This window comes from Mya arenaria, chromosome 11 (assembly GCF_026914265.1).
Source record: "Mya arenaria isolate MELC-2E11 chromosome 11, ASM2691426v1".
NCBI lineage: Eukaryota > Metazoa > Mollusca > Bivalvia > Myida > Myidae > Mya > Mya arenaria.
Genome location: NC_069132.1, coordinates 53,974,372 through 53,995,350, shown reverse-complemented (window position 1 = coordinate 53,995,350; position 20,979 = coordinate 53,974,372). Strand labels below are relative to the sequence as shown.

Here is a 20,979-nt window from a genome sequence, read left to right as displayed (position 1 = left end):
AAGTGCATTTTACAAAAACATGAGCGAACCCCTTTAAGGATTGACTGATAAATATTTGTCATATTGTCAAATAAATACAGTTTTATTATGTGTCATACAACATAGAGAAGTACAAAAACCATAAAATGTACTTCAATGTCAGTTTACTACCCCATTTTACATACAAATGTAAGGTGTACTTTAACACAATTAGCTTTATTAATTCAAAGAGCAGTCATGTTATTTTTAAGTAACAAACCATGACAGACGTGAAACAACACTGTCCATACTTCAGTCATTGAAATTAGACTTTTGAATGAACAAGCCCAAATTTTTATACTATTTAAGCAATAGCATCAACTTTTTTAACAAGCCCTGCTATATAAAATTCAGAATTTTAGCAAGCCCAGAAGACATTTTACCAGTGCAGGGCTTGTGTTAATTTCGACCAATAGTACTTTATCTGTTTAATAAATGGTGGGTATGACTAATAATAAATCGGAATTCATAAATCCAGGTCAGTGGTTAAAGCTGAGGTAAAATTTTTCACTTCAAGTCAATCTCTATTGTAGCGGAACACAACAAACATTTATACAAGAAATATTGTGGATCACAATGACATTCATTGATCGCCTGAACTCAAAGGTATTTAATGTCACAGTATGTTGATGTTTTATTTATTGATCTACCAATAAATTGAGCAAATTTGTACACTCCCGCGTCCTGTGAAATTATTTGATTCGAAAATATTTGAAATACAGGTCGCAAGAAACATGATGGAAAATAAATCATTAAAGTACTGTACATAGCATATGAAAATAAAAAAAATATGGACAATCAGAAAACCTTTTTTCAGCTTACAGTCACACTGACCTTGACCTTTGACCCACTGACCTCAAAATCAATAGGGTTCATCTGCTGGTCATGACCAATAAGCCTACCTAGTATGAGGTCCCTGGGTCAAAGCGTTCTCAAGTTATTGATCGGAAACCGTTTTTCATGTTAAGGTCACACTGACCTTGACCTTTGACCCACTGACCTCAAAATCAATAGGGTTCATCTGCTGGTCATGACCAATAAGCCTACCTAGTATGAGGTCCCTGGGTCAAAGCGTTCTCAAGTTATTGATCGGAAACCGTTTTTCATGTAAAGGTCACACTGACCTTGACCTTTGACCCACTGACCTCAAAATCAATAGGGTTCATCTGCTGGTCATGACCAATACACCTACCAAGTATGAGGTTCCTGGGTCAAAGCGTTCTCAAGTTATTGATCGGAAACCGTTTTTCATGTAAAGGTCACACTGACCTTGACCTTTGACCCACTGACCTCAAAATCAATAGGGTTCATCTGCTGGTGATGACCAATACACATACCAAGTATGAGGTCCCTCGGTCAAAGCGTTCTCAAGTTATTGATCGGAAACCATTTGGTTAAACCGTTTTTCATGTAAAGGTCACACTGACCTTGACCTTTGACCCACTGACCTCAAAATCAATAGGGTTCATCTGCTGGTGATGACCAATACACATACCAAGTATGAGGTCCCTCGGTCAAAGCGTTCTCAAGTTATTGATCGGAAACCATTTGGTATTCCGACCGACCGACAGACAGACAGACCGACCGACCGACCGACCGACCGACCGACCGACCGACCGACATGTGCAAAACAATATACCCCACTTTTTTCAAAAGGGGGCATAAAAATAAGGGTATAGACGAATATTATAAAGCACAATGGTGCTGCAGAAGATGTACTGGGTGGTAAGGGAGAAAAAAAAGCACATCAGACTGCGAATAATAATATAATATAATTAAATACAAATTATTTATTGTGACAAAAATGTGAGCAATTGTGTTAAATGAAGAAATACTAGGTTTCAACTGCCAAACCATTAAATTTGTATGTATTTATAATCTTCAGATTACAGAGAATCAGTTTTTATCAAATATTTGACAGCCTTAATAAGCACTTCATTATATAAAGACAGAAGGGTGTTACCAAGAAAAAACAAGGTGCAGCACCCTTCAATAATTTGAGCTAAAACCCTAAACTTGTAATAATGAAAAATGTACAGTTTGTCATCAAAATATAAATTGCAAGGACTGGTAAAATGCCTTCCAGGCTTGCTCAAATTTTAGCTCGTTGAAAGTTTTTGAGGGCAAGCGAAAGGATTCAGACTTGTTCTTCCAAAAAGTTTAATTCATTGGCTGCCTTTATCCAAAACCCAACTCAGAACATTCTTCAGCCTTCAAAGAATTACATGACGGTCAAATTTTTCATTTAATTTGATTAGCTAAAATATTATTATAAATACACACAAACTCTACATATTTTGGCAGTTGAAACCTTGCACCACTTAAATTAAACACACTTCCTAACAAACCTGTCAAATTCAAAGCATTTAAATGAACAGCCTGATACAATATGCACTTTTCTCCCAGGGAACCCTGTCCCTCTTCGGCAGCAACCTGTACTTTTTTAAAACCTAGCTAAAACACTAACGTATAACAATTCTTAGACACTAACAAAGAGTCTGTAACCATTTGGCAATTACAATAATGGAATAATAATCGTTAGTCATGGCTTCCATGACTCTATTATGCACAAGTCAAATGCACCCCCACACCCCCCCCCGGTCCCGGGGTATACCGGGGATAGCTGGGGAAATGGGCCGTGTTTTAACCTTCCATGTGGCCCTGCAGTGCCGGGTGTATGCGGTGGTTTTGTATTCACCGCATCAAAAAATAGTGGGGAATGGGCTTTATCTAGGGTCCCTGGGGCGCTATTCCATGGACCTTGGGGGCCGTGGTTACAATTGACTGGTGCATTATAGCTCTATATGTGCACTTTTAACAAGGTAAATAAGTCCGTAAGTTTTATCAGTAACACAAAATAGATGTCATAAACAATCAGACCGGAGTGAATTCAATATTTTAATTGATAAAAAAATCAGATCAGAGTGGAAATTTGCATAGAAGTAATCTAAAGGGATCAACTAGCCTAAAGGGCTGAACATTTCCCTAGAAGACACAAGGTAGATAAAGGGGTTGGTTATAAAGTGATACTTATTTCAAAGACAAGCATGTCGGATCTCAGAAATGAGGTTGTCAAGTTTGGTTATGGAATTGTCATAAGTTCCCTGAAGAAGCATTATATTTATAAGAACTTAGGAAGTGGAATATATGAAGCTTGCACTATAAAGCTTTAAAATAAGGACAACATTGAAGTCAAAGTAGAAGTTCATTTTTTCCAATGACATTCAAATACAACTACAGCACTGTTATATAATAGGTGTCTCGCTGATAACACATCAATAATTTGGGCACCAACACAATCCGTTTGTGCATGCCGCGTACATGTACATTATTTACTGAAATAAGTTCTTTACCCCACCCACCAATTTAACACGTGAACTTAGCACACCTGAAATTTAAAGGTGTGCAATCAAAAGTTCGCAAACCCTAAGCTTGAAAAAACGCTACAAAAATTGAAATATTTTGCAATGCATCATCGAAGTAACTTATCAAATTATTTACCCAGAGTAAAGAATATCACTTGTAAATTCCAACTATCGCTCAATGTTTGTTTTCATAGACAGGAAGAAGTATAAACCACGTGACTCACCATGACGTCATTTTTCTCACCCTGCCACCTTTCGGAAACTATTTTTATGGGAGACAATTTCATAGAAAATTTTGTTCTGAACATAGTTGAGTTGTTTCCCTTAAACTAATTTTACACTAAACACTAACTAGACCACCACATAATTATATTTGTAGCCCAAAATCCGTCCGCACCCCCCCCCCTTTGTTCGTTCGGGGGCCCTATCGCCCTTCCATTCATTCATTCATTCCATTCATTCGTTCGTGTTCATTCGTTCGTTCGTTCGTTCGTTCGTTCGTGCGTTCATTCATTCATTCATTCATTCATTCATTCATTCATCAAAGAGTTTTATCAGTAGCTGTAAACGCGAAACGACATCATTTTAATATATATTTAGATTTAATCTTAAAAACATTATAGCATCACTTGGGAGCGTTATCGCAGTCATATATATTATGTAATGAAATGTCTTATCATTTCTTAAATTGAGTCTTTCATAGAATGGACTAAGCTTTGTTAAATATGTTAAAAGGTTTGCATGCACTTTTTTCATTACACATGCCAGTCGATTTTCGCCTCCATTTTCTGACGATGTACTTTACAAGCACAGCCGTTTCAGTGTTCTGTGCGATCGTTTTCCTGTTTTCGCGGGGCACTTCCGGGGTAAGTCAACGGGCAGCTCCCGCGGCGCTGGCGGACCTTGGCCTTGGCTACAACCTGCTGTACGGAAACACGGACGGCGGAGGCTGGCGGAGCGGTGGTGATGACCCGGGGCTGCTGGCCACTAGACACATTCTTCGTCTTGGTAGTTGCTTGCAAACTTGTAATATTTCCCCGCTTAATTAGCTCGCCACGCTGGGTAACCATACTCCTATCCCACAACAACAAAGGATCATGGTCCAAGTGATTTTATTCTTGACAATCAATATCTGAGAAATAAAAATGAGTGAGATAAAGTTACAGTTCGAAGTAAAACAGCCCTTTCTTCTGGCTGTGGATGGGAAAGTCCCCCAACCTCCATACCTACTTTTAATTCCTTTGTTTCCTAATCTTTAGGAAGAATGCATTGATAAAGTTGCGTCCCATCCCAACCCCACCTCGATCACAGAAGCCCCCTTTGACGCCAAAGCCGCTATAATTCAGTTGGTATTCGTGGCATCAACGGTTCGTCCTGCCTTAATTTAATTCGAATAAAAATCCACTTAATGTCCGAATTCCAGATTGATCAGTGTAGGGAAGCCTTTTCTCATTGAATATTATCTTTATCCTGATATTATTCATGTTTCAGATTGCGAGGACTCCGCGAAACTTCCTGTTAATGTCATATACGAGAGCCATGAGAACTGCCAGACTACGAAAGCAGACGACATCATATTCAGTCCAAAATCCTATCAAACGAAACTCGCATCAAGAATAACATATAATGGTATAATTATCGCAAGTTAAAATATTTTTCTTAAATTACACGGCACTGTGTGCGTGTTGCCAATCAAATTCACCAATATACTAAACCGTAATAAGTTCTACTCACTAGCTTATTTCAGAGTGTGATGCATGACTCAAAGTGTCGAAGGCAAAGGAACGACGCGACGCGCTCGTTTCAGAGTGTGATGCATGAATCAAAGTGTCGATGGCAAAGAAACGAAGCGACGCGCTCGTTTCAGAGTGTGATGCATGAATCAAAGTGCCGATGGCAAAGGAACGAAGTGACGCGGTCGTTTCAGAGTGTGATGCATGAATCAAAGTGCCGAAGGCAAAAGAACGAAGCGACGCGCTCGTTTCAGAGTGTAATGCATAAATCACAGTGCCGATGGCAAAGGAACGAAGCGACGCGCTCGTTTCAGAGTGTGATGCATAAATCAAAGTACCGACGGCAAAGAAACGAAGCGATGCGCTTCTTTCAGGGTGTGATGCTTTAACCAGAGTGCCTATCTCAAAGAATGGATACGACGCGCTTCTTTCAGAGTGTAATGCATGCATTGGAGGTGCAAATGACAAAACAATGGACGCGCTTTTATCAGAAAGTGTAGCTCAAACCAAAGTGCCTATCGCAAAGGAACGACGCGACGCGCTCGTTTCAGAGTCTGATGCATAAATCAAAGTACCGATGACAAAGAAATGACGCGACGCATTTCTTTCAGAGTGTGATGTATAAATGTAAGTGCCGATGACAATGTAACGATGCCACGCACTTCCTTCAGAGTCTGATGCATGAATCAAAGTGCCGATGACAATGGAATTACGCAACGCGTTTCCTTCAGAGTCTGATGCATGAATCAAAGTGTCGATGGCAAAGAAATGACGCGCCGCGTTTCCTTCAGCGTGCGATGCATAAATCAAAGTGCCGATGACAATGGAATGACGCGACGCGTTTCTTTCAGCGTGTGATATGGCAACGGAACGAAGCGACGCACTCGTTTCAAAGTGTGATGCATAAATCAAAGTACCTATGACAAAGGAACGAAGCGACGCGCTCGTTTCAGAGTGTGATGCATAAATCAAAGTACCGATTACAAAGGAACGACGCGATGCGCTTCTTTCAGGGTGTGATGCTTTAACCAAAGTGCCTATCGCAAGGAATCGACGCGACGCACTTTCTTCGGAGTCTGATGCATGAATCAAAGTGCCGATGACAATGGAACGACACAACGCGTTTCCTTCAGAGTCTGATGCATGAATCAAAGTACCGATGACAATGGAATGACGCGACGCGTTTCTTTCAGCGTGTGATGCATAAACCAAAGTGCCGATGGCAATGGAATGACGCAACGCGTTTCTTTCAGCGTTTGATGCATGAACCAAAGTGCCGATGGCAAAGAAATGACGCGACGCGCTCCTTTCAACGTGTGATGCATGGATAAAAGTGCCGATGACAATGGAACGACGCGACGCACTTTCTTCGGAGTCTGATGCATGAATCAAGGTGCCAATGACAATGGAACGACGCAACGCGCTTCCTTCTGAGTCTGATGCATGAATAAAAGTGCCGATGGCAATGGAATGACGCAACGCGTTTCTTTCAGCGTGCGATGCATAAACCAAAGTGCCGATGACAATGGAATGACGCAACGCGTTTCTTTCAGAGTGTGATGAATAAATCAAAGTGTCGATGACAATGGAATGACGCAACGCGTTTCTTTCAGAGTGTGATGTTTAAATGTAAGTGCCGATGACAATGGAACGACGCGACAAAAATAGACGCGTTTACTTCAGCGTGTGATGCATAAATCAAAGTACCGATGGCAAAGAATCGACGCGACGCGCTTCTTCCAGATAGTGATGCATACATCAAAGTGATGATAGCTAAGAATCGACGCGACGCGCTTCTTTCAGGGTTTGATGCATAAGTTTAAAGTGCCAATGGCAAACAATCGACGAGACGCATCTTTCAGATTGTGATTCATAACTCAAAGTAACAATTTGCGGTAATCAGATTGTGCAATATAAATGAAAATGTCGACAGCAAAGGAACGGCGCACGGCTTTCAGAGTGCACATGATTCACCACACACAGTCATGTTGGTAAAGGAACGGCGCACGGCTTTCAGAGTGCACATGATTCACCACACAAAGTCATGTTGGTAAAGGAACGGCGCACGGCTTTCAGAGTGCACATGATTCACCACACAAAGTCATGTTGGTAAAGGAACGGCGCACGGCTTTCAGAGTGCACATGATTCACCACACAAAGTCATGTTGGTAAAGGAACGGCGCACGGCTTTCAGAGTGCACATGATTCACCACACACAGTCATGTTGGTAAAGGAACGGCGCACGGCTTTCAGAGTGCACATGATTCACCACACAAAGTCATGTCGGTAAAGGAACGGCGCACGGCTTTCAGAGTGCACATGATTCACCACACAAAGTCATGTCGGTAAAGGAACGGCGCACGGCTTTCAGAGTGCACATGATTCACCACACAAAGTCATGTCGGTAAAGGAACGGCGCACGGCTTTCAGAGTGCACATGATTCACCACACAAAGTCATGTCGGTAAAGGAACGGCGCACGGCTTTCAGAGTGCACATGATTCACCACACAAAGTCATGTCGGTAAAGGAACGGCGCACGGCTTTCAGAGTGCACATGATTCACCACACAAAGTCATGTCGGTAAAGGAACGGCGCACGGCTTTCAGAGTGCACATGATTCACCACACAAAGTCATGTTGGTAAAGGAACGGCGCACGGCTTTCAGAGTGCACATGATTCACCACACAAAGTTATGTTGGTAAAGGAACGGCGCACGGCAATCTGAGTATGCGGGAAAAAGAGGACAATTTTGTAACTTTCAAAGTTCATAATAATAATAATATTGCAATTGCGTTGTATTGAACGACTTTATAAATGTCTGTTATTTACTATATTGCAGGACGACAAATATCTGGAGTATCGGATCTTGCTTTCACAAAAAGTACAGGTATGAATTCATTTTTTATGTGTATTCTAAAAATTAAACATTGTTTTTTTTCTCTGTCTTAATACTTCGTTTTAAATACGCTTCTTTTTACAAATCATATTGATGCCAGATACAAACGTGTTTCGAATAGATCGTTGTGTTTGTAATACATTTAAAATATTTTTTTCTAAACTAATTACAGCATATGACGCGGTGGCACGTGAAACGGATGCCATTCACTACGTGTTACAAGACTCCACGAGTACGTGCGTGCACGGGTCTATGCGTTACCAACAGTTCGTACACTCCGACCTCACCGATGAATTCATTTCCGCCGTTTGTGGTCTTCCGGTGAAGTACATCGCCAGCAACTATGAGCAGTTTATCGACACTTGGGGAACGGTTAGGAAGTAGTGTTTAAAGATAATAATTCGGTGTGTGTATACCAAGTGATAAATTACGTCTTAAATGCTATTTCGGAAGGTAACATTCATTCGGAGCTTCTCGGCCATTTTTATCGAAAACAACCTCGGATGTATATGGACGGTTTACATACTAAGAAATCGTTATGTTTCAGTCCGCTGCAAGTAGGTCGCGTAGTAATTTAAGTTAGCAGTTAAACTGAATGACTTAAAATAATCGGGAGTCTTAATTATGTGTCCAATAAAACACGTCACTGGCAATCAATTTAAACTTAGATCAATAAATACAAGCTTAAACACTACATTTAATTAATGATATAATTCAAAAAATTACGAACCGGCATACATCCGAGGTTGTTTTAAAAAAAATGGCCGAGGAGTTCCGAATGGGCAACATTTTGCTTCGAATAATCTAAATTCTCGATCAAACTCTAGGTTGTGCTATTTTAGCGGCGTTGAATGAGCTGTTTAATTTCAAATGATGAATAATTAGTAAATTTATCTTTGTTTAAAGTCTACATTTGAAGCAAAATATTGCCCTACGACGCGTTTATGACGTAATTTATCACGTGGTATACACAGACAGCCATTGTTGTTCCAAAGAGAGTACGCCATACTAAAAGTAATCCACTGATTAAAAGCAATCTGCATGTAGGTCGTTTAACCGATATTTTGTAAACGACTATCTTAATACATTCGATTGCATGTATTTCATGCATTCGGAACTCCTCGGCCATTTTTATCGAACACAACGTTTTGATAAAAATGGCCGGGGAATTCCGAATGATATTTTATTGCTCTGTGATATATCGACGCTATTCTCTCGTTCATCAAGCACGTTGTGACGGGAGTGACGTTAGGCACACGCAAGACGGAACGGACGATTGTACCTCGAACGGATTACGTCAAAAAAGTCATGTCCACGGTTAGTTTCTGTAAACTTATTTAATGACGTTAACAAGGATTTACGTACACAACGTCATTGATACAAAACGTTTGGTGTTGGGTTTTATGGTTAAGGGTTTCAACTTATTTAATCCTAGGCTATATTCGCGGGTTAAGGGAGATGTTTCGTATATAGTATCCCTTAAACTGCGCTTTAGTAAAAACACCATTTCAGACTAAAAGAAAGCAAATTGACTAGTTAATTCAACACTAAAAACAAACAAATAATTCAATTCAGAGGTAGGGGCGCACATTTAAATTTGGGCAGCCCTAAAGCATTCCCCCTTTAACGCAAACATACTGTACCCGCCCCTGTATACTTTATTTTAGTCTCCGCATGACGTCACTGTTGGAGGGCCGATGTATACGTCCCAAACGTCATATGTCGTGGACACCGCCTCATTGAAATTACGTTCAGAATTTCCGCTGGGGTTTGTCTCGTCCCCAACATCCACCCTTTACACTGGGATTTCCACCGACATAGTTGGGACAACGACGACTTCAATTGAGCCGATTGGTTTAAGCTTAATGTCAATTGACGTGCTTTTGGATCAAAGTAACTTTGGTGTAGACGCAAACGAGCTCTCTTACTTAGACGCTTGTCAAAGCATAAATTCCCAGATGCTAGAACAGCGACGGCAAAATTTAGTTCAAGCGTTAACGAATTACGGAATTATGAAGAATGCATCTCAGCCTGTAGGTATGCAGCAAGGATGTACTCATAATCAACATTTTTATTACAGAATATACATGTAAATACTTATCATATATCATTAACCATACATGTAGCTGTTTACTTGTGACTAGAATAACAATTAATATTTTTTTAAATAATCACCTATTCCTTTGTATAGAGTAAAGTTGATGTTCATATTGTACAACACGCAAGGTGTTTTATTTTTAATATTGCGCCCAGATTAGATAAGTAGACCGTCTTTTAACCAATGATGTCCGACGTTACAAATATCGGCTTTTACTTTATACCAACGTATGTTATCGTTAACATTTCTATAAGAACAAAAACTCAATAACAGAACTTCCTGCTGTTTTTAAATCGTAATGAATAATTATTTTAAATGTAAATATAGGTATTGATCGGATTTTTTCTTCCATTTATGCAGTATGAACGCAATAGTTCAAGCGACATGAGCAAACAATCAGCCAAGAAGCGATAGCGCGCTTCATGAAATTTGCTCTTGTGCCCTACTGCGTTCATACAGTAAAAACCCAAGAAACAAAGCGAGCGATGCTTGTAGCACTCGTTATCTTCACACCGAAATTATATATAGCAATCTGTTGCAGCCCCACACTCTCTCAAAGGATTGGCCACGATTGTGGGAATGGTAAAATATTTAAGTCTTACTCATATAAGTTTTTACTCGAGAATAACAGATTCAACAACTCATTAAATATCAAAACTTTCAGACGAGAAATTCGCAATCCCAGTCGTCTGGCCTCAAGGAACGTTCGCCTTAATGAAGCCTCGGACCGGTTGTCCCACCTCCGCTAGTCGCTGGCTGGAAGGTTGGCTTAAGCAGACTCCAGAAAGACAGTCGCCAAATAACGAGTGGAACGCAACGCATCTTGATGGTGAGTCTGGGGCCGTATTCAATAAGCAACTTAGATTGAACTTAAATTTAAGATTAGAAACTAAGTGTTTTGATTGGCCTGTATATTTAGCTGACCAATAGGCTGAATGGAATCACTGAGGCATGTCTAAGGATAAGGATAAGTTCAATATTGAATACTGGCCCTGGGGCCGTATTCAATAAGCAACTTAGATTGAACTTAAATTTAAGATTAGAAACTAAGTGTTTTGATTGGCCTGTATATTTAGCTGACCAATAGGCTGAATGGAATCACTGAGGCATGTCTAAGGATAAGGATAAGTTCAATATTGAATACTGGCCCAGGGCTATTGAATTCAAATGTCACAATGGCAAAATGCTAAATGCCGTGCAAATGTTCAGCCACGTTTGACACTTTATTTTAGCTTGTAAGCTGTGCCGAGGAACCTGGTGTCGCCGCACCACATCTACTGTAGCTGTGGCATTTACAAAATGAAAAGTATTGTCAAGGAAACACTTTAAATGTTCATGTATTTATGTTGTGTGGTTATCAGCAAAATTGAAAAGAACGCCTCGTGAAATGTTACGATACATGTCCACGAAGGCTAATGTCGGTCGGGGTTTGCGTGCAACGCATAGGTGGACATTTCTGTAGGAGTATACGCTAAATTGAAATATATTTTAGAAGAGCGACCCTTCTATAACCCTTCTATGACATGTCCAACGTTGCGAGACATTATGACAATTATAATAATTCAATAAAAAATATATGCGACGAAAAACAAAGTTTTTTTTTAAATAATTACAATATAGATTGTTATGGACTAAAAACTATTTGTTCATTATAAAAATAATTATGAACTGCTGTTCTATAAGAAATATCTTTATTCATAATAATATTTCTTTTATGAAGTTAACAAATACATTGCATGTAAAAATATTTACGTATGTGGTTAAAATACGTATATTGGGTTATCGGCAACATGGGATATTATCTACATCGTATAACATCAGTTTTGATTGGCTCCAGCAAACAATATGGCAGCGCCAAAAACACAGTGACTTGATCATGTATCATATTCATTTTAATGTTCTTCTTTTTTGAGCCAATGAATACTTTTTTGAACAATTTTATTGTTTAGGATTCAGTCCATAAATATCTTTATTGACTAAATATATTGCCATTATTGAAGAAAAAGTTTGTTTTTCGTTTGTATATATTTATTATTGAATATATATTGACATAGAATATTGCAACGTTTGCCATGCCATACCCTCTAAAGCACAAAAGTCCGTCCAAATATAAGAAAATTGTTTACGGTTCAGATATAGAAAACAATGACTGGTACTTTTAACCCTTGTCGCGTTTATACGCGTAAATATTGAATATGAATTTTCTAAGGCTAAATGTGCTTGTAATGGAACAATAAATATAAACCTAAATTATGTTTTCATTGTATCTATGGCAACAGTTTAGGACTGTAAGTATTGTTGAATTGTAACACTTCATATGTGCTATACATATGAATATATGTTTTTGTATTTTTCCCAGGGTCTTTAACGAAAACAGAATACAACTTCCATTTTTGCGTAAAGCCAGACGCTTCGGACGAATTTTCACTTGCTTGGCCACAAGGAGACTATTGTGTGCTAAAACATGGAAACTGCCCGACTGGTAAAGTTGCCTTTATGTAGCTTGCATGTAGTTAATACTCATGTTTGAGGTTGTGATTTTGAATGCAATCGCTTACATAATTTATGTTTGCACCATTATTGTTTCCTCAAACTTAAGTATACCCCAACCACTTGGTAGTGGGGGCTATATAGGAATCCCATTGTCCCGTCCGTCGCTCTTTTCTTCTGGTCTAAGACATCGGAACAAGATAACTTTATTCCATAACTCTTTATATTTTGATGTTTTGACATCACATCGCTCCGAATGAACATCAAACTTTATACACATATTGCCTGTGTTAAGGAGAGGTGTTGAGCAAAAGAAATATTATTTCGGTTTGGTATTCTTAGAGTTATCGCCCTTTTATTATATGTTTGCTTATTTTTTACTGAAACAAGTAATTTTTTCTCCATAGCTCAATATGTTTTTAAGGTTTTGATTTTAAACTTTATACACACGTTGACCTGTTGTGCATAAGAAGCATTATTTTCATATTGTATTTTTAGAGTTATTGCCCTTTGATATTTTTACTTACTTTTTTGACTTTGATTTTTTTTTTGAATAGTTAACAAGTTATTTTGTGACTTATTTAGTAGAACTCGCTGACCATAACTAGATAACCTTGTAGTGTACAGCATGAAAAGCATAAGTAACTGGTTAACTTAGATTCGTGTTACCAGTTAAATATATAAAACTGGTAGTCTATTTGTGATTTACGAATTCCACTCAGTAACAAATGATTCAAAATATGAGCGTCTTCGAGTCAAACGGGGGTGAATGATATAACTCCTGTCCACAGATTTCACAGAAGGTTATGTTCAATTTGACGATGATGACACAGACAATGGTAATGCTCACGGCGGAGTTATGCCCGACGGGACGTATGGCAGCGATACACGGCTCAACTTTTGTTGTCGGTAATGTTGTAGTGTAAGAATACTTTCTGGTAAAAGAATGTGAACATATCTTTTATTTGTGTTATACGGTTGACTGCATTTCAAAATCATTCAATCAATATCAATATTCGTCTAGGTCTGACGGCAGGTCATACAACGCCATCACCCTGCCGACTGATAAGCCATTTTATCTGTTCCCGAATGGAAATGGATGTCAAGAAGTGAATGGCATGCACTCGTTGGTTGAATACATACAATGGGACGACGAGGACCAAACGCAGAATGTACATAGTGGCATCGGTGGAGACACACCAGGAATGACATATTGCGATGGCCATAACTGTGGGGGAACCTACTCCAAAATATATTTCTGTTACTACGAGAAAAACATATCTACTGGCATTATTGTTGGATAGATTGATGTTTGCCGATTACAAATAAATATATAGAAGCAAATGTCGCTGCCGTGTGCATGATGTTGCCCGAGAGTGGTGTCTTCTGTTGTAAATGAAACCGGAGTGTACTGAGAAAACCCTCTAGATTGGCTTTATGACAACCAACCAAGCTCGAGATGCCTTGGTAAGAAGCGAGTGCGCTAACCGCACATCAAGAATGTTTATAAACATGATGAATATGAGCATGATGAAATTTTTCGCTGATGCAATGTGCCTTTCTCTGGCTGGAAATGAGGATTTGACTGCAATTCCATCTTAGGAATTTTGGTCAAGCCTTATATCAACTTACTAGATACTGCAACGACCACCCGATACCTCAGTCGTATAGCGTTCGCTTCGGTTGTGGAAGGTAGAAGGTTGAATCCCTGTCGCGTTACACCGACATGCGTTAAATTACGGTACCAGTAGCTTCCTAGCCTAGCGCTCGCCATTTAAAGGGTGGTACTGGGAAAAAAGTGTACTCAGTACTGGTTCAACCCAGGAAAGTTGTATACCGTGTATCGGTGCTTTAGAAAACAAAGAGGTCTCTTCGCAAAGAGCTAGAGTATCGCATCCGGATCTCTTGAAACTCACTCTGTTTCTTTAAGTATTTTAATGTCAGAATTTGACTGCGAATTGCTGTCATTTCTATCTCATGTCACTTATGGCTAGTGTTTGAAAATCGGACTCCATTTGCTATCGATAATCGAATCGAATCGGACCAAGCATTTCGATTTACTATCGGACAATAATCGAAAGTTCATAATATCGGTAAGGAATACAGTCTTTATACATAATATCATCATGATCATTTAAATGGTTAAACCTGGAGTCAGTACGTGTGATGCTATTGTCATGCTGTTTGCAACAGTTAGTAAATTTCCATAACCTTTTCGGTCATTGATAACTTAACGAAAAAAAACATAACAACACGGCACATACTTCATAATTGCACATCAATTACAAAATGGATGCACACTGCATCAAGTAAGTTATCTTGACATTTTATCCATGTAAAAGCATATTAAATATTTGTGAACCAGCTTAAAATTCAATAACCTATTCATGAGAATATCTTAATTTCATAAAACTTCCACTGTAAAATTAGTTAGTTACAAAGGATACCAAAAATGGTTTCAAAAACAAAATGCATCGTGCCGGGATCCCCGGTATTTGCAGGTAATAAGACCGGACCCACTACATCAAAGAGACAGGTTATTGAAGAAGGTTTTGTAAATATATAAACAATTAAAACAATTCGTAATTTTGGCGGAGTTTGTAAGCAAAAAGGTTCACATTCACCACATTTGTGTAAGATAGTGGCCTCCCTTGTTAAAATGAAATCTACCACAAAGAAAACATTTACTCGACTTGTACCACTAAACAAAAAGTACGTAGCTATCGGAAGTAACATTAGCGACATCGATTTTGAACAACCACTATCGAATGTCGCCGATATAGCATTGCCAGCTATGATTTATCGATTTGTACTCAATAATTAAATCGTTTCATCACTACTTATGGCATTAAAACACAATTTAAATCGTGATACCGGGATCAAGCCATAATGCAGTCAATGGGCGCAGGCAAACCTTGATAAAATGAAATTAACAACTTAGAAACTGCAACAACGTCAGTTGAGTTCTCCATTCCAGCGAAAAATGAAATGAAACACATCAAAACCACTGCCTGGAGACTGACACCTTAACCGACATTTGCAACGTAAGACATATCTATTATTCTTTAATGGAAATGAGTGCATAAAATAACACTGCCAAGAGTGGACATTCTATATGGTCTTTAATGGAAATGATTGCATGAAATAAAACTGCCAAGTGTGAACATTCTATATGGTCTTTAATGGAAATAAGTGCATGAAATAGCATTGCCAAGTGTGGGAATTCTGTATGTTCTTAAATGGAAATGAGTCCATGAAATAACACTGCCAAGTGTGGACATTCTGTATGTTCTTTAATGGAAATGAGTACATGAAATAACACTGCCAGGTGTGGGAATTCTGTATGTTCTTTAACGGAAATGAGTACATGAAATAACAATGCCAAGTGTGGGAATTCTGTATGTTCTTATTGAAAATGAGTGCATGAAATAACATTGCCAAGTGTGCTAATTCCGTATGTTCTTTAATGCAAATGAGTCCATGAAATAACACTGCCAATTTTTTTAATTAAATCTGTTCTACAACAGAATTGGATGCACGACATAACTATGCTAATTTGGGGCAATTTATCTGTTCTCCAGTAGTACTAGGTGCATGGAATAAAACTGCCAAATGAGGCAGCTGTGCTTCAATGGACAAAGGTTCATTAAAATCACTATCGAATGAGAGCACTTTACCTTTTAGCTTACGAATATGCGTGAATAAAATAACAATGCAAAGTGTGGGCGTTCTTTATGTTCTTTAATGGAAATGAGTGCATGAAATAGCATTGCCAAGTGTGGGAATTCTGTATGTTCTTTAATGGAAATGAGTGCATGAAATAACACTGTCAGGTGTGGGAATTCTGTATGTTCTTTAATGGAAATGAGTGCATGAAATAACACCGTCAAGTGTGGACATTCTATATGTTCTTTAATGGAAATGAGTGCATGAAATAAAAATGCCAAGTGTGGGAATTCTGTATGTTCTTTAATGGAAATGGGTGCATGAAATAAAACTGCCAAGTGAGGACATTCTATATGTTCTTTAATGGAAATGATTGCATGAAATAACACTGCCAAGTGTGGGTATTTTGTATGTTCTTTAATGGAAATGATTGCATGAAATAACACTGCCAAGTGTGGGTATTCTGTATGTTCTTTAATGGAAATAAGTGCACGAAATAACACTGCCAAATTAAGGAATTATATCTGTTCTACATTAGAAATGGATGTACGCCAAACTTTGCTAATTGGGGCAATCTGTTTGTTTCTCAGTAGAACTAGGTGCATGGAATAAAACTGCCAAACGAGGGATTTATAGCTGTGCTCCTATGGACATATTAGGTTCTTAAAAGATCACTATCAACTGAGATCATTTTACTTGTTAGCCTAATTTGTGCATAAAATAGCATGGTCATGGCATTCTATATGTTCGTTAATGTAAATGAGTGCATGAATCTCCACTGCAAACTAGGAGCATTCTGTCTGTAATTCCATGGAAATGTGAGCATGAATCTCCACCGCTAACTAGAGCTGTCACAGGAGTGACGAATACCCCCAAATGCCGCCTGGACACAGGAATGGCAAACCATTCCTTTGAAAAGAGGCCATAACTCCAAGGTTACTGCACACTGCATCTTCTTTTATCATGCATGTATTGTTTTATTTAAATCTGTTGAGTAATTTAGAAGTTACACTGCTGACAAGAAAAACTAGCTGATGCTCTAGCTGATCTCTTCTGGAATAAGACATCTAGAGCATTCACGAGCTTTTCTTCCAACACGATCATCATCAAATTTTACAAGTACATATTTGGTCTTGAATGCATCCTTATCCACCTGGGAATAAATCCCGGGACTGTTCCTATAGCCGAATTAACAAGTCCATCTGACACGTCAATATTTGTAGTAAGCACTACTGTGGCAAATATGCCACACTTAAGTTCTGCTGGTATTCCACTGGCATCTGGTTCAAATGAAGCATGCTGGATTTGTTTTGTTTGTTCATCTTTCCAAGTGTCAATTACTTTTAAGGTAAATATTTGCTCATTTAGTTTTTGAAGGATCTATCGAACTTGACCTGTATCTTCTGATGTTACACCTGTGTACCAAAAATTTTCAAATCTGTCAAGCCTTTCATGAGTTATCGTCCGGAAACCATTTTTCTATTTTTAGTAACAGTGACCTTGACCCCACCAGCCCCCAATATCGAACTTGATCTGTATCTTCTGATGTTACACCTGTGTACCAAAAATTGTTCAAATCCGTCTAGCCTTTCATGAGTTATCGTCCGGGAACCGTTTTTCTTTTTTTAGTAACAGTGACCTTGACCTTGGCCCCACCAGCCCCAATATCGAACTTGACCTGTATCTTCTGATGTTACACCTGTGTACCAATTTTTTTTCAAATCTGTCAAGCCTTTCATGAGTTATCGTCCGGAAACCGTTTTTCTATTTTTAGTAACAGTGACCTTGACCTTGGCCCCACCAGCCCCAATAGCGAACTTGACCTGTATCTTCTGATTTTACACCTGTGTACCAAATTTTTTTCAAATCTGTCAAGCCTTTCATGAGTTATCGTCCGGAAACCATGAAAACCGACCGACCGACCGACCGACCGACAAGCTCACTAACTTGATCTGTATCTTCGGATGTTACACCTGTGTACCAAAAATTGTTCAAATCTGTCTAGCCTTTCATGAGTTATCGTCCGGAAACCGTTTTTCTTTTTTTAGTAACAGTGACCTTGACCTTGGCCCCACCAGCCCCAATATCGAACTTGACCTGTATCTTCTGATGTTACTCCTGTGTACCAAAAATTGTTCAAATCTGTCAAGCCTTTCATGAGTTATCGTCCGGAAACCGTTTTTCTATTTTTAGTTACAGTGACCTTGACCTTGGCCCCACCAGCCCCAATATCGAACTTGACCTGTATCGTCTGATGTTACACCTGTGTACCAAAAAAAAATCAAATCTGTCTAGCCTTTCATGAGTTATCGTCCGGAAACCATGAAAACCGACAGACCGACCGACCGACCGACAGACAGACCGACCGACCGACCGACCGACAAGCTCACTCCTATATACCCCCTCAAACTTCGTTTGTGGGGGTAAAACTAGGAGCATTCTATCTGTAATTCCATGGAAATGAGAGCATGAATCTCCACTGCTAACTAGGAGCATTCTATCTGTAATTCCATGGAAATGTGAGCATGAAATAATGCAAATGTACTGCCAAACGAGATCATTCTATCTGTTCTGAAATGGACATGGGTACATGCAATAACACTGCCAATCGGGTGCACGACATAACACTGCAAAGTGAGGGCAATCTATCTGTTCTGCAGTGAAGGGTGCATAAAATAACACTACCAACAGGAGACATTCTTTCTGTTTTCCAAGGACATATGTTCATAAAATATCACCAAATGAGGGAATTCTATCTACTAGCCAACGGAAATATGTGCATGAAATAACATTGCCAGTTGTAGTCATTCTGTCTGTTCTTAAATGGAAATGAGTGCGTGGAATAAATCTGTCGAATAGTGTCATTGGGCCTATTCTTAAATGGACATGGGTTTCAACTGTATTATACGCAACACGCTCGATTCTGTGTCTATTCTTCAATGGAAATGGGTTATGAAATAAAATACAAAATGGGGGAATACTATCATTTCACCAATTAAATGCTATCTGTTCATCAATGGAAATGGGAACATAAAAAAGTAGTAGTAAAACTGCCAAAATGGTGCATTCAGCCTATCTCTAATAAAAATGAGTGCTTGAAATAACACTGCCAAATGGTGTCATTCTGCCTACCCCCAATGGAAATGGGTGCTTGAAATAACACTCCAAATGGTGTCATTCTGCCTACCCCCAATGGAAATGGGTGCTTGAAATAACACTGCCAAATGGTGTCATTCTGCCTACCCCCAATGGAAATGGGTGCTTGAAATAACACTGCCAAATGGTGTCATTCTGCCTATCTCTTATCGAAATGAGTGCTTGAAATAACACAGCCAAATGGTGTCATTCTGCCTACCCCCACTGGAAATGGGTGCATGAAATAACACTGCCAAATGGTGTCATTCTGCTTAACCCCAATGGAAATGGGTGCATGATATAACACTGCCAAATGGTGTCATTCTGCCTACCCTGAATTGAAATGGGTGCATGAGATAACGTTGCCAACTGGGGGCTTTCTGCCTACATGTATCTCCAATGGAAATAGGTGCATGAAATAACGTTGCCAACTGGGGCCATTCTGCCTACATGTATCTCCAATGGAAATGGGCGCATGAGATAACGTTGCCAACTGGGGGCTTTCTGCCTACATGTATCTCCAATGGAAATGGGCGCATGAGATAACGTTGCCAACTGGGGCCATTCTGCCTACATGTATCTCCAATGGAAATGGGCGCATGAGATAACGTTGCCAACTGGGGGCTTTCTGCCTACATGTATCTCCAATGGAAATGGGCGCATGAGATAACGTTGCCAACTGGGGCCATTCTGCCTACATGTATCTCCAATGGAAATGGGCGCATGAGATAACGTTGCCAACTGGGGCCATTCTGCCTACACGTATCTCCAATGGAAATGGGCGCATGAGATAACGTTGCCAACTTGGAGCATTCTGCCTACATGTATCTCCAATGGAAATAGGTGCATGAAATAACGTTGCCACCTGAGGGCGTTGTGCCTACACGTAACTCGAATGGAAATAGGTGCATGAAATAACGTTGCCAACTGGGGCCATTCTGCCTACATGTATCTCCAATGGAAATGGGCGCATGAGATAACGTTGCCAACTGGGGGCTTTCTGCCTACATGTATCTCCAATGGAAATGGGCGCATGAGATAACGTTGCCAACTGGGGCCATTCTGCCTACATGTATCTCCAATGGAAATGGGCGCATGAGATAACGTTGCCAACTGGGGGCTTTCTGCCTACATGTATCTCCAATGGAAATGGGCGCATGAGATAACGTTGCCAACTGGGGCCATTCTGCCTACATGTATCTCCAATGGAAATGGGCGCATGAGATAACGTTGCCAACTGGGGCCATTCTGCCTACACGTATCTCCAATGGAAATGGGCGCATGAGATAACGTTGCCAACTTGGAGCATTCTGCCTACATGTATCTCCAATGGAAATAGGTGCATGAAATAACGTTGCCACCTGAGGGCGTTGTGCCTACACGTAACTCGAATGGAAATGGGCGCATGAAATAACGTTGCCAACTGGGGCCATTCTGCCTACACGTATCTCCAATGGAAATGAGTGCATGAAATAACGTTGCCAACTGGGAACATTCTGCATACATGTATCTCCAATGGAAATGAGTGCATGAAGTAACGTTGCCAACTGGGGGTATCCTACCTAGATGTATCGCCA

The 20,979-nt window shown here is 39.6% G+C and overlaps 2 protein-coding genes across 3 annotated transcripts in view; one reads left to right on the top strand and one right to left on the bottom strand.

Annotated features, from left to right (window-relative positions):
* Positions 1-3,595, bottom strand: part of LOC128207917 (signal-induced proliferation-associated 1-like protein 2) — a 58,615-nt gene extending 55,020 nt beyond the window's left edge. For both annotated transcript variants that reach the window (XM_052911108.1, XM_052911109.1), the window contains exon 1: positions 3,520-3,595. The gene's annotated coding sequence lies outside the window, so the exon portion shown is untranslated. The remainder of the gene's footprint in view (positions 1-3,519) is intronic.
* Positions 3,596-4,177: 582 nt separating this feature from the next.
* On the top strand, positions 4,178-13,905 carry LOC128208620 (uncharacterized). The gene is made up of 10 exons (XM_052912169.1): positions 4,178-4,391; positions 4,875-5,012; positions 7,957-8,004; positions 8,186-8,385; positions 9,241-9,330; positions 9,681-10,065; positions 10,776-10,940; positions 12,471-12,593; positions 13,393-13,510; positions 13,626-13,905. The coding sequence occupies exons 1-10, from the start codon at positions 4,178-4,180 to the stop codon at positions 13,903-13,905; spliced, it is 1,761 nt and encodes a 586-aa protein (XP_052768129.1).
* Positions 13,906-20,979: the final 7,074 nt, after the last annotated feature.

Bases quoted from the DNA above. Each gene is read 5' to 3' on its own strand.
- LOC128208620 (XM_052912169.1), top strand. From the start codon at position 4,178: ATGTACTTTACAAGCACAGCCGTTTCAGTGTTCTGTGCGATCGTTTTC. The intron at 5,013-7,956 runs GTATAATTATCG...ACTATATTGCAG, and splicing joins ATCAAGAATAACATATAATG to GACGACAAATATCTGGAGTA. The intron at 10,941-12,470 runs GTGAGTCTGGGG...TATTTTTCCCAG, and splicing joins GAACGCAACGCATCTTGATG to GGTCTTTAACGAAAACAGAA.